Source organism: Rhipicephalus microplus, chromosome X, assembly GCF_043290135.1.
Source record: "Rhipicephalus microplus isolate Deutch F79 chromosome X, USDA_Rmic, whole genome shotgun sequence".
Taxonomy (NCBI): Eukaryota; Metazoa; Arthropoda; class Arachnida; order Ixodida; family Ixodidae; genus Rhipicephalus; species Rhipicephalus microplus.
In genome coordinates, this window is record NC_134710.1 from 76,873,847 (window position 1) to 76,887,170 (window position 13,324).

The window sequence follows — 13,324 nt, forward strand, 5'->3', positions numbered from 1 at the left end:
ACCAGAAACGGGTAAATACTTAGAAAACAGCAGGGGGCCAAACCAAAAAGAACTAGCCCCGCCGCGGTGGTCTAGTGGCTAAGGTACTCGGCTGCTGACTCGCAGGTCGCGGGTTCGATTCCCGGCTGCAGCGGCTGCATTTCCGATGGAGGCGGAAATGTTGTAGGCCCGTGTGCTCAGATTTGGGCGCACGTTAAAGAACCCCAGGTGGTCGAAATTTCCGGAGACCTCCACTACGGCGTCTCTCATAATCATATGGTGGTTTTGGGACGTTAAACCCCACAAATCAATCAAAAAGAACTATCGGTTAAGAAGAAGGTGAAGGAAACGGAAACCAACATGTGGAGAATTGACATGATTAAGAAGTCTGCACTAATGATCTATCAAACTTTTAAGCAGGAAATTGCCAAGGAAAGGATCTATGATAATACTCGGGGTAGTTCTCTACTGTTTGAGGCTAGGACGGGGGTATTGCGAACCAAGACATATCGGGCCAAATATGAAGCGGTAGACACAGTATGCAGTGCGTGTGGAGAGGAGGAGAAAACTGCCGAACACTTGATAATGTTCTGTAAAGGGCTTCGCCCTATTGTTCAGGATGATGGTGCAGAGTTTTTCAGAGCACTGGGGTTTAAAGACAGGGAGGGCAAAATAGACTTTAAGCGGGTAGAATTAACTAGAAGGAGGTTATCTGATAGGTGGCGAAAGTCAAGGCACGAGTGAAATTTAACCCTTCACTGCAAAGTACCAGTCCTCAACTTCACTATTTAAAGAAAAAAAAAAGATAAATCTAGTTGTTGGTTCACTAAGTATTACGGCTAGGTGACGTTAGCTACCACCTCATTTAAACGGTACAACCACATCAATCCATCCATCCATCCAATCCAGCTGTCACACCCAGAACAAAACTGGCCAGGGAACTTTTTTTTACCACGCGATCCAAACACACTCTATACCATCATGAACTAAACATATGCCAGTACCTAAATCCCAGAAAGCAATTAGATATCTTCAAGCACGTCTCCACTGAAGCGATTCAAATGCGGTAAAACAGCCTATATTTCCGAGAGCGCCCATAGGCGCTGTGCATTATCTTTTGATAAGCTGGGGAACTCACACTATTGTAACCACGATACTGTAACTCCGGCAGAAGAAAGGTTCATACAGTTGCTACTTGAAACCATGAAAGCAATGAGAAAATCAGAAAGTGAGAGGAGTTATTATCGTTTTGCTCTCCGGTTTCATAGAGTGACGTGGGGCCCTGCCCCCACTGTGCGGGAAAGCGCGCCTCCTGCTCGTGAGCCGGAATCCTGGGGACGTTGCTTCGAAAATGACTTGCCTTTGGCTCCCTCCGAGCCTTACTCAGCAAAGCATCTGTTTGACTTGTTTGCGTCAAGAACGATGCTGACACGTGTCATGGAATAAACTAACAAATACGACATGCAGAAAAATGGAACAGAATTGGGCATGACTATTGAAGAACTAAATTCTGTGCTCAGAATGTTTTTTCCATATTGGCCTCGTGGATATGCACAATGCCTGTGCATACTGGGAACAGGGAAGCAGGTATGAGCTTGTAGCACAAGTTATGTTGCGGAACCGATTCGAGAAGATAAAAAGTCACTTGCAACTTGCACTTCGTCGACAATGATGTTGCAAGAGAAAAAACAATAGAAGATAAATGCTGAAAAGAGCACCCCTAGATATCAGAACTATGCAGAAACATAATGAAAATTCTACAGGAAACTAAGTCTTGTAGCGATGAAATTTTCATTCCATTTTGGGGAAGGTCTCCGATACGACAGTACTTGCCAAGCAAGCCCAAATACAAGTGCGGTCTCAAGCTTTGGGCCTGGGCAGGAGGGTCGGGGTTCTGCTATGACTTTGACGTGTACCCAGCATCTAGCAGGGGTTTCTACGACGATCAAGGAGGATATGAGCTCGGTCTTGGAGCTAGAGTTGTTATCCAGCTCTGTTCAATCTTCCTAACCGAGAAAATAAAGCAATTATTGATGGTAATTTTTTTTCAAGTCCTCATTTGGTGAGTGAGCTCTCATGCAGGAAAATCTCATACATTGGCACTGTCCGAAAGAGCAGATTGCAATCATGAAAGTTGATGAGCGTGAAAGAAATGAAAAAGAAGGGTCATGGCTCCTTGGACTTCTGTGTTGCGTCGTGTGGTCAGAACAACTTGGTTGCCATGAAGTGGTTTGACAACCAGCCAGTAATTCTGATCTCTAACTGTGGGTGTTGATCCAATAACAACTGTCAAAAGATGGGACAAAAAGCAGAAGACGCACATACCAGTTGACTGCCCTGCTATTGTGCCAATGTACAATATGTTAATTGGTGGTGTTGATCTGCTAGACAAGATGTGCTACAGCTATCGCTTTCCAATGTGGGCAAAGCGATGTTGCATGTATATTTCCTGGCACACTGTCAAAATGGCCGCAGTCAATACATGGTTTCTGCATAAACACCACACACAACAGTAAGGCAATCGTACTATGCCACTGCGTAGTTTTCTGTCAGAGCTTGCGACCACATTGGTGCTTTACAGAAAGCGTGCATCTGGAAAGCCATCTACAGAAAATGTCTTGGTCATGAAGAAGGTCCTCAGTGTAGTACCACGAGGTGTCCCAAAAGACGGAGCACATCACTGGCCACTTTGGAACGAGCACAGAACTAGATGCAAGGCATGCAAAGGATTTTGATTGATATGTGGGGTTCAACGTCCGAAAACCACCATATGATTATGAGAGACGTCGTAGTGGAGGGCTCCGGAAATTTTGACCACCTGGGGTTTTTTAACGTGCACCCAAATCTGAGCACACGGGCCTACAACATTTCCGCCTCCATCGAAAATGCAGCCGTCGCAGCCGGGATTCGATCCTGCGACCTGCAGTTCAGCAGCCGAGTACCTTATCCACTAGACCACCGTGGCGGGGCCATGCAAAGGAGACTACACCTTTGTTTCTTGCTCAAAGTGCCAGGTGTATCTGTGCCTTAATAAAGACTGTGATTGTTTAACCCACTTTCAGCAGGCTTAGAACATCTTTTGGACAATCAGGTTCAGATCATTGTCTCATTCTTGAACTCAGAAAAAAATCATGTAAGCTGAGCTGGCTTTCACCTCTCCTTATACCTTCCGTTCAGTGTTGCATATGTACAACAAGCTGTAATTTCAAATGAGAGCATTGCGGGCTATTTATATGGTGTCTGTTTATGTTAGTTTAAATGCATGTATACGACTTGTCTTCTAGTTTTTTTTTAACGTTTTCTGTGACTGGGAATTACTGGGTTGAAGGAACACTGAAGAGGTTTTGAATTCACGAATTTATTGTGAATTCGGTATCCGTGACCTCTTACAACATGTCTACGGAGGTTTTTTTTCCACTAGGTTCGATTACACAACAGCGCTATAAGCGAGCAAAGTTTGACCAAGAGAACGTCCCCCCGGCACGGGCACGCGCAGGGGTGGAGCATGGGAGAAATAGACACGTGGGGAGGTGACACCATAATCCGGATCGAGCCGCTGCCCGACAAGCAACTTTGTGCTGGGCCGCCTGCGTTGCTCAGTCAGCTCAGCTTGTTTACTTCGCGGTTGTGCCTTGTTTCTGTTGCGGTCTGCTGCCTGGCAAAGCATCCATTCTGCCAGTTCGTAGAAATTTCTTGCCATTGCACTGTTCTGTTTTTCTGATTAAAGATTTTCGCCATCCGACATTCTCTAACAGTTGTGTTGGTGCAAGGGTGTAGTGGACTCGCGATGCCGAGTTACTGCGAGGTATATGGCTGCTGCAGCACTTATGATCGCGATAAAGTTGCTTTTCGCAAGTTTCCTTGGGATCAGACGATGGCTGCGAAATGTGCCGCTGTAGTTAAAAGAAAATACTTAAAACCTACAAGATGAAGCGCGCTGCGGCGGTTGCGAATCTGCCGAATTTTAAAGCAGCAGCCACACTCCTGTTTCTTCATTTGCCCGCAGTGCATGCATGAGCCCGTATGGCGAAAACACGTGTACAAAGATGTCAGTATGCATAATCAAAATCAGCTGTTCTACACGACAGTCGCATGCTTCTAGCGCAGCTAATATACCGTTTGCATTTTAACACATTATCACTGTAGTACTGGGCAGAATTTTAAAAAGTGCCAGTATTATAAAAAACAGAACTACAATATATAAGCCAAAGTGTTCTTGCACAATATTCAGCGCAGTTCAGAGCACATATTACCACTGCGGCAAGAGCAGCACTAGTCTAGCTCTTTTTTTTTTCTCGCGGTAGCATACTGACTCATCACATGCGTCTTGCTCGCTGCGAAGTACAAAACTAACTGCATTAACAATAGGGCACTCTGACTTGTGAAATCCACGAACAGGTGATGTTTTTGCACACTGCCCGCACCTAGCTCCGAATGTACCAATACGCGATTAAAAGCGAGTGCCGATGCTGCTGTTTCTTATCGAATTTTATATCCTGTGATAAGCGTATCACTTGTAACACTGTTCTACAGTGAAATTAAGCACAGGCATGCATCTTATACGTGTCGACGCGGGTGAAAGTGGCTGGTCAGGACTTGCTTTTCTGTGCCGCTTCAGTCGTCGCCCTTCATGTGACGACCGGCTCAAACATGTACGGATGTACAGTAAACTCGGTCCAACTTTCACAGTTTGCCATACTTACAGCACCTACACGATTTCAACAGATAAACACGGCATTGACTGCCAACAAGCACAGTCAGCTGTCCTCATCTTCCCGACAGTGATGTCATGAAGCTTCGACCAACCACAAGGAGGGCGAGACTTGCGATGGCGGTTGCGGTGCCTGTTGCTTGTTTTTGAGAAAATAATGTTATTTGTGTTAATTTATGCGCAAAATTTCGACTTCATTATCGAGTTCGCAGCACGAAATTACGTATCATGAGACCATAATCTAATGTTTTATTTAAGTGTTTCCGTGTACCCTTAAAGGGCCCGTAAGCCACATCCAATATTTTTTCAAACATTTCAAGTAAACACGTGCATCGTATACCGAATGCCGTCGCGATCAACGATTTTACATGTGGCAGCGCTACAAGCTGCCGGCCCACCACTAATTTCAGAAAACAATCTCTTCTCCTTTCCAGGCCTATCGAGCCTCCGTGTGACGCGCCGTTCCGTATCTCTAACGTGCCAAGCCAAATATGCCGTGGGCGTCTCTCATAATTATATAGTGGTTTTAGGACGTTAAACCCCACATATCAATCATATCAAATATGCTGTGATTGGTCGAGCAAGAGCCTACGTCTTCCAGTTAATCTGCAAGCAGCTGTCCATGCTGCTTGGCGCTGCTTGTTGTTGTTCGTAGTGCGGCCCGCGTGCGTGCCCCTATTCTTGGCGGAGGTTGTCTGGCACGACATGTCCTGTACGGGATCCTTTTTTGAAGGTGTGCACACTATGCAGGGTTCATACTGGCACGATTACAGCAGCCACGGTTCGCCAACAAACACGCAGCAACGACACAGCTCACAGATTCTATGGCAAGAGTTACGGCAACCAGAAGTAGATGGTGTTTGAAGCAGCGCACCAGCGATGATGATATTAGGAGGGGCGTGGGCGGTGCACTCGGCGAAAGGGGAAAGCGGCTTGGGAGAGGATACCAGCGAAGAGAAGTGCAGATGAGTGATTGTCATTGTTTCGATAATCAAACGCGTCTAACTCCACTATTACTGCACTGTTTCTCACGGCTCCGTTTTCAACATAAACTCGTGCACAATTTCTCCACCACAACTGAATTTCGACCTCTAGGTGGTTTACGAGCCCTTTAAACCCATCACTCATACAATTCACAAGTCTTGATACCTGGCATGATTCTACCCTTCAGTCATGCAGCATTAAATGTGTTGAGGAGTCTCGTCACATTACCTGACATTCCTCTAGGGTATATTTTATTTCTTAGCGAACTGCATGCACTCTGGGCGTTTCTTTCTTTCCTTCTTTACACCAGCCCAACTTTCAAGAAGCTTCATTAAATTCAGTTTATATTAGACACGCAGAGAGTTTCTGAGAAGTAGCATTCACTAAATGAAACCACAAAGCCCTTGAATAAAACATTATTCCCTACAAACAAAAATGTTAAATGAGCCATACCTCGTAGTGGTATACCATGCATGTCAGCTCCCACCAGCATCTGTCACCTCTAACCTTGATCAAGCCCTGCATTGCAAGAACACAAACCACCACTACAATAAATGGACAAAAAATTAACAGCTGACCACTGGCAGACAGCACCATGACAACACAATTTAAACAAATGCCTTGTATTTAACTGTGTAAATGTCAATTTCACTGGTACTGTAAGTGGACTTACATAACATGTTATCTGGAAGCTTCACAAATATTTATTTTCATTAAACAAAGTTTCCTTTAATTGTAGTGACTCATAAGAATTGACTCTTTTATTACCGCACCAATATGGCTATTTTTCAAAGGTCTCGGGAAAATAGTTTTTGCAAGCTTGAAAAGTACTCCAGCACGCATAGCGGTATACCGAATTTTGCACAATGAAATGCTCTTTAAAAAAAATATATGTTGTACAGCAACAAAAATGTTTTGGAATGAAAAAATTATGTGAAAAGTTCTAATTTTGGTTGCCAGCTGGTAAACAGTGCAATAAAAACACTATATATACAAAAATGTGCAAAACAAAACAAATTCAAAATATGCATTTGAAGAATAAATGACCAAGGAACATTACAAAAATAATAAATGTACACAATGTTCCTATTCACACAGACAAAGAAAACTGGAACCAAGGTGCTGCTTCATTGCTCATACCATGCCCTGAAGGATTGCTTGGCGTTTTTTGAGACAAGTGAGCTCCTACACCTTTCTCCATAAATTTTTTTTTGGTGATAGGAGTCTGCAGATGCTCCAATATAGATGGATGCCTGTCATGTGAATGATTCCTCCAGAAATCGGATGTCCAATGAACTTCACTATTTTGTCTAGCGTCACCCCTTTCTATGAGCCACCTCACTCCGCATAGACTGGCGTTTCAACATATGCATCAAAGCATATTTATTTCTATATTTGCACATTATATTAAGAAAATTAACAATATTGTGCACAGTTCTATACATTTTGCGCTGCTCCGAAGTGAGAGCCAAGATGTGCTCCTGAGGCCTTCGTGTTGTGAGAAGCTCTGCAGCCGGCGCCAGCACACCGCACCTCAGCGACGCGTGGACCTCGCATATAACCACAGTAGTTATAAAAGATTGTGAAAACAAAGGTCAGCAGCTATGCACTTGCAGTGGAAGATACAACTTGAGGCCGTAAACAAAACAAACACATGAACGGCTGCAGATGCCTCAGGCTGACGCAAGGCATTGTCGCCATAAAACTTGAAGCTGAGGTGCTGTCATCCTCGAACTCTAAGCTCGTCCTCACTCAATTCAGGTGCGGGTGCAAGAAAGTTTCGAGATGCGCATGTTTTTTGCGGGGCAGGTGCGCACCCATGCACGTGTAGCGACGACGTCATAGGAGTGATTAGTGACACTAGATGCGGCCCTGTATCTGATATAATGATACAAGCGAAACCAAAGCTGCTGGAAACTGGTTGATAAGGCCACATTTTTTATAGGCCACAGATTTACAGATGTGGTAGACATTGGGAAATATATTTTTTTTAGAATAAATTTTCCCCACTTCCAAACAACAGCTCTCTATTAAATGGCTGGCATAAATTTCTGGCAATTATTACTGCTCAACACTGTCAGATTACAAAATTGTTGATATGTGACTTGCAAAAGCTCTTTTGAATACAGAAATTTGACGGTACTGTAGCATAACCACGAGGGGCACGCACTTCTGTTAAGCTCACCAGCCAAGTGCATTTTCCCAACAACACACGTACATTGGTTCACGCAAAAGTCTAAAAAATCACTGTGTTGCCAGAGCGGGCAGATTCAAACTGATTATAAAGGTTGAGTGGCTGGACTAACGACTAGAAAGTGCTGGGTGCACGAGAAACAAATGCCACATGCCAAAATCGATAATCCAAAGCATTGATTACTGGTGATCAATTTGAATAGTCGTGGTCGAAAGAGTTAAGGATTCACAGAAATTTGATCACAGCACTTCATCTGATATGACAGCAGGCAATTGCAATTTTCATGAAGAGTTGCTGCGGCTACAGTAAACAAAAACAATTGGTAAGTCACACTGCATGAAATTGAAAAGCCAGCACAATCACAATTCTAATGCCCTCAATAAACAATTTGGAGAGCAGACCTTGAATAACTGTATGACAATGCACCTGAAAAGGCTCTTCAAGACAAATAAACCAAGTGCTTGTTTCTTACATTGTGCATAGAATAGCAAGTGGAGCTGTTATCATCAGTTTTCACAGAACCAACACCAATATGCTGCTTAGTATTTTATTCTCTTTTGGAAATAAAGGCTATGGTGGCAACTGCCCTGTTAGTAATTATGTGAGTGAATGAATGTTGCATCTCAGACTTAATGATTGCCTAATTGCAAAGAATGTAGCAAATACCCCATACCCTATTAATTCAAATATTTCAATTTAAATATATTGTTACGAGTGATCGTGTTTATTTACAGATGAGGCAAAATGGTGTTGGGAAAGAGCAGTGTACTTCTGAGACAGGCCTTGTCCGGTTCTCCCAACCACACAGTTCAAGCGCTGCTCCACTACTCTTCTTCTTCTTCCGCACCACATACGCTCGTGCATCTTCGTTGCATTTCCCCCCGGCGGCAGACGAAGCTCGCCGAGCGAGTTAAATAAGCCTATGATGGTACTGTTTGAGGCGGGCTACGAGAACAATCTGCATAACGCGAACGCCGGTTATTGGCTGTGACTCGGGCGACAACGTAATTTACGTCACTGAAACGAGTCACTATCACGAATGGCCTGAATAGTTTGCTAGAAACTTCTGATACAATCTTTTTCTACGAACAGGAGTCCACAGCCAAACGTAGTAGCCAAGAGAAAACTCTACGGTGATATGCTTGGCATCGTAGCGACTCTTGCTGTGTTTTTGAGAAGACAATGTTCGAAGGCGCACTAGTCGTTGTGCTTTTTCAGCACGATACAACATCTGAGCAATGGACAGATCTTCCTGATGCGAGAAAGGTAAGAGAGTGTCCAGAAAACTCCATGGGTTTCATGCATAAAGCAGAAAGAAGGGCGAATGTCCAGTAACTTCATGCTTGGCGTTGTTATATGTGTAAATAACAAACTGTAAGATGGCGTTCCAGTTCCTTTGGTCAGCATCAACGTACATCAATAGCATAATCGTAAGAGTTCTCGGTCAGGCCGTTAGTTTGTGGATTGTAAAGGGTGGAGTGGCAATAGGAGGAGCCACAGAGGTGCAAAATATTTTCAACCACATCGGCGATAAATTGCCGTCCACGGTCACTGATGACAACCCCTGGAGCACCGTGACGCAGTATGACCCGTTATAACAGAAAAGAAGAAACAGCGGCTGTTGTGGCCGATGTCAGTGCGTCCGTTTCCAAATATAGAGTTAAATAATCCACGCACACTATAACATATCGGTCGCCGGATGGGGTCTTAGAAAGGGGTCCAAGCAAGTTGATGCCGACTTTTTCAAAAGGGGATGTCGGTGGAGGAATAGGCTGCAAATAACCTGCCGGGGCAGTGGTAGATCGCTTGTGGCACTGACATATAGCGCAGCTGACGATGTACTGTTTTGTGGTCTTCCACATTTTTGGCCAGTAGAACCTCGCATGTAGTCGATGTAGGGTACGTGTGAAACGGAGATGACCAGATGTTATATCATCGTGCCTAGAACGAAGGACGACCTGGCGCAGGCTTTCCGGCACCATTAGAAGCAACGGGAGGTCGTCAGCTGAATAGTTTCTCTTATACAGCAAGCCATTTGAAATTGTAAAGTGCTTGTCGGCGGAGTTATGTGCAGCTTCAAGCAAGGGTTTCAGGGTAGGGTCGTGCTGTTGCTCACGCTCGAAGCTACTGGTATCTGAGAAGTCGGACGAGACAGAAACTAAATAGTCATCAATGTCATCGTCATCAGCATTGATGTGTACTGAAGGAAGGCGGGATAAGCAGTCGGCATCCGTACGATATCGTTCGCTGTTATAGGTCACAGAAAATCTGTACTCTTGGAGGTGCATCGCCCAACGAGCCAGCTGGCCAGACGGGTCGCGAAGTCCCACAAGCCAGCATAGTGAGTGATGATTGGTCACTACTGTGAACTCACAGCCATGTAGATACGGTCGGAACTCCTGAATGGCGAAGATAACGGTATAGTTCTCTGCTCTGGTCAGTGTCCGACTGGCATATGCTACGACGTGCTGACGGCTGTTGCAAAGTTGGACCAGCACAGCACCACCACCTAGCCCACTAGCATCAGTATGAAGTTCAGTCAAAGCGTCAGGATCAAAATGCTTCAGGATAGATCCTGAAGTCAATAAAAACTTCAGCTGTTGCAATGCAGTCTCACATTTATCATCTCACAAGTACGGTGCGGCTTTATGAAGAAGGGACGTCAGTGGGGAGGCAAGTTCTGCGAAGTTCTTAATAAATTGGCGGAAATATGAGCATAGACCCAGAAAACTTCGCAGGTCGTTCACTGTTTGTGGTTGTTCAAAGTTGCGAACCACTGCGGTCTTCTGTGGGTCTAGTTATATGCCTTCTTTATCCACAAGAAAGCCTAATACAAGGGCTTGACGTTCTCCAAAGTGGCACATCTTTGAGTTTAAAATAAGGCCAGCTTCGCGTAAGCATTCAAACACAAGTGACAAGCGATGGTTATGCTCTTGAAAAATCTTTCCATAGATAATCACGTCATCTAAATAGTACATGCAAATTTCCCATTTTAGTCCACAGAGTACTGTATCCACAAATCTCTCGAATGTCGCTGGAGCATTGCACAAACCAAAGGGCATAACATTAAACTAAAAAAGACCATCTGGTGTTACGAAGGCCATCTTCTCTTCATCTGAGGGATGCATAGGAACTTGCCAATACCTAGAACGCAAGTCAACAGAAAAAAAATAGGAGGCAGAATGCAGGCAGTCCACAGCGTCATCTATACGTGGCAAAGGGTAGACGCCTTTTTTTGTGATGGCATTTAGGCGACGATAGTCTATGCAGAATTTCCATAAATTATCCTTCTTCCTGACTAGAACGACAGGAGCTGCCTACAGACTACACAATTCTTGTATGACGCATTTTTTTAGCATGTCTTCAACTTGCGCAGCGTTGACTTTCCTTTCGGAAGGCGATACACGATAGGGCTTCTGGTGTATTGGTGGTGCTTGGCCTGTATAGATGCAGTGTTGTGCATATACATTGCGGTATAAGGGGGCCAAGTTGACGTCTTCAGACACGGAAAACACCTACGAGCTGTCATCCACGGTATCTTCCATCAATGGAGAGGGCAACACGGTACGAAAAATAATCCCACTACTACCACAATTCAGAGTGGCACCACATTCACGCAAAAAATCTATACCTATAATGACGTCGTGGGTTGTACGTGCAAGCACCATTAGTTCAGCTCTAAACGTTTTATTTCCTACAAAAAGTAAAACAGAACAAACACAAACCGGGCTCAACGTTTCTACCCTACGCCACGGAATGTAGCACTCTTATTCCAAGCAAACATTACTATCGTCCCAAGGCGATTTTTAAAAGACATGCTCATTATGGAAACGGCAGCAGCAGTATCAACTAATGCAACAGTACTCACATTGTCTATAAAAACACTCACTTTGTTCTCAACCATTACAACACCAGGGGGTCTTGCGGAAAATGATTTTGCGGCCTCGGCCCCATCGGTCGCACCAGTTAGTTTCCCAGTGGTGGTGGCGTCCCCGAGCGGCAACATGGGGACGGGGATCACTGTTGGTGTGTGGGTGGTAGGGTAACGCTGCGATCAGAGCAAGGCGAGTCAGCACGTGCTGCGTGTTGCCGTTGGAAAGAACCCTGCAATGGTCGAGACTCGCCAGCTGGCACATAGGGCGTGTACACGTTGAATCGCGGAGCTCACTGCTGGCGATGATAGCAGTACCTAGCGATGTGTCTAAGTAGCCCGCAGTTGTAGCAAATACGGGTGTCGCGTCTAGTCGTCCCCGTCGAAGTATGCCTCATTGGTTGATAAAAGCCGGGCGATGGTGGCTGAGGAGTAAATTGCCGTGGTGCAGCTTGTCTGCGTTCCTGGTTTTAGAGAGGCCGTTCACTCCTTCGTTCAAACCGATCGGTCTAATTAGGGTGAGGCTCAAAGCAGCTCTGACGCATCTGAGACACCAGTGGTTCACGGGGCCGTTGGTCGAATGCACACTGATGGCAGACACCGGCGGTGTCCACAGCTTGCAAATGAGCAAATTCTTACTTAACCATTCGTCTTTTAATAGAAGAGATGTCGTCCTGCGATGGAAGGTTGACACTTGCAATCGTGGGCACATTGTCAAGACATCCAAATTTCGGTAGGATTCTCCTTATCTTTAGCGCTTCAAACACTCGGCAATGTTTCCTTAGGTCGGAAGGTGTGTGTAGGTCTTCCTTAGTGATAAGAAAATTGTACACGTCTTCCGCGATTCCCTTGAGCAGATGACCTACCTTTTCTTCGTCAGACATGGTTGCACTCACGATTCCGCAAAGCTTCAGGACGGCCTCGATGTAGGTGGTGCATTTTTCGCCAGGTAACTGAGCTCTGCGTGAAAGCGCTTGCTCCGCCTGCTTGACCTTAGCAGTCGAGTCACCAAAACACCTCTTCAGCTCATCCACAAAAATGTCCCATGTGGTCAGTGCACTCTCGTGGTTGTTGAACCAAAGAGACGCGGTGCCGACAAGAAAAAACACCACATTTTCGAGCTGCTTAGCAGTGCTCCAGTGGCTCACTCTTGGGTAGTGCTTGAGCCAATCCTCAACATCGTGATCCGGCTGCCCCGAAAAGGCCCTTGGTTGACATTCCGGCGTGCCGCAGTGAGCTTGTCCTGGCGGGTAAACGTGTTGCTCATCAGCAGCAAGGTTGTTATGGCCTACTCCCACGTACTCCATTCCTGGTAGCTGTGGTGGCAAACCTGCCAAGCGTCTGCTCTGTCGCAAAATCGGTAGAGCTGGGTCGTCCAGATCGATGTACCCGGCACCTCCACCAAACTGTTAAGAGTGATTGTGTTTATTTACAGATGAGGTGAAATGGCATTGGGAAAGAGCAGCGTACTTCTGAAACAGGCCTTGTCCGGTTCGCCCAACCACACAGTACAAGCGCCGCTCCACTACTCTTCTTCTTCTTCCATGCCCCGTACGCTTGCGCATCTTCCTTGGAATATATGCAT

At 45.4% G+C, this 13,324-nt stretch overlaps 1 protein-coding gene across 1 annotated transcript in view; it reads right to left on the reverse strand.

The window, feature by feature from the left end:
* The window catches only part of LOC119175990 (lipase maturation factor 1), a 98,587-nt gene that overhangs the window by 58,914 nt on the left and 26,349 nt on the right, over positions 1–13,324 (reverse strand). The window contains exon 6 of the mRNA XM_037427085.2: positions 6,128–6,193. Coding sequence (XP_037282982.2) covers positions 6,128–6,193 — 66 coding nt within the window. The remainder of the gene's footprint in view (positions 1–6,127; positions 6,194–13,324) is intronic.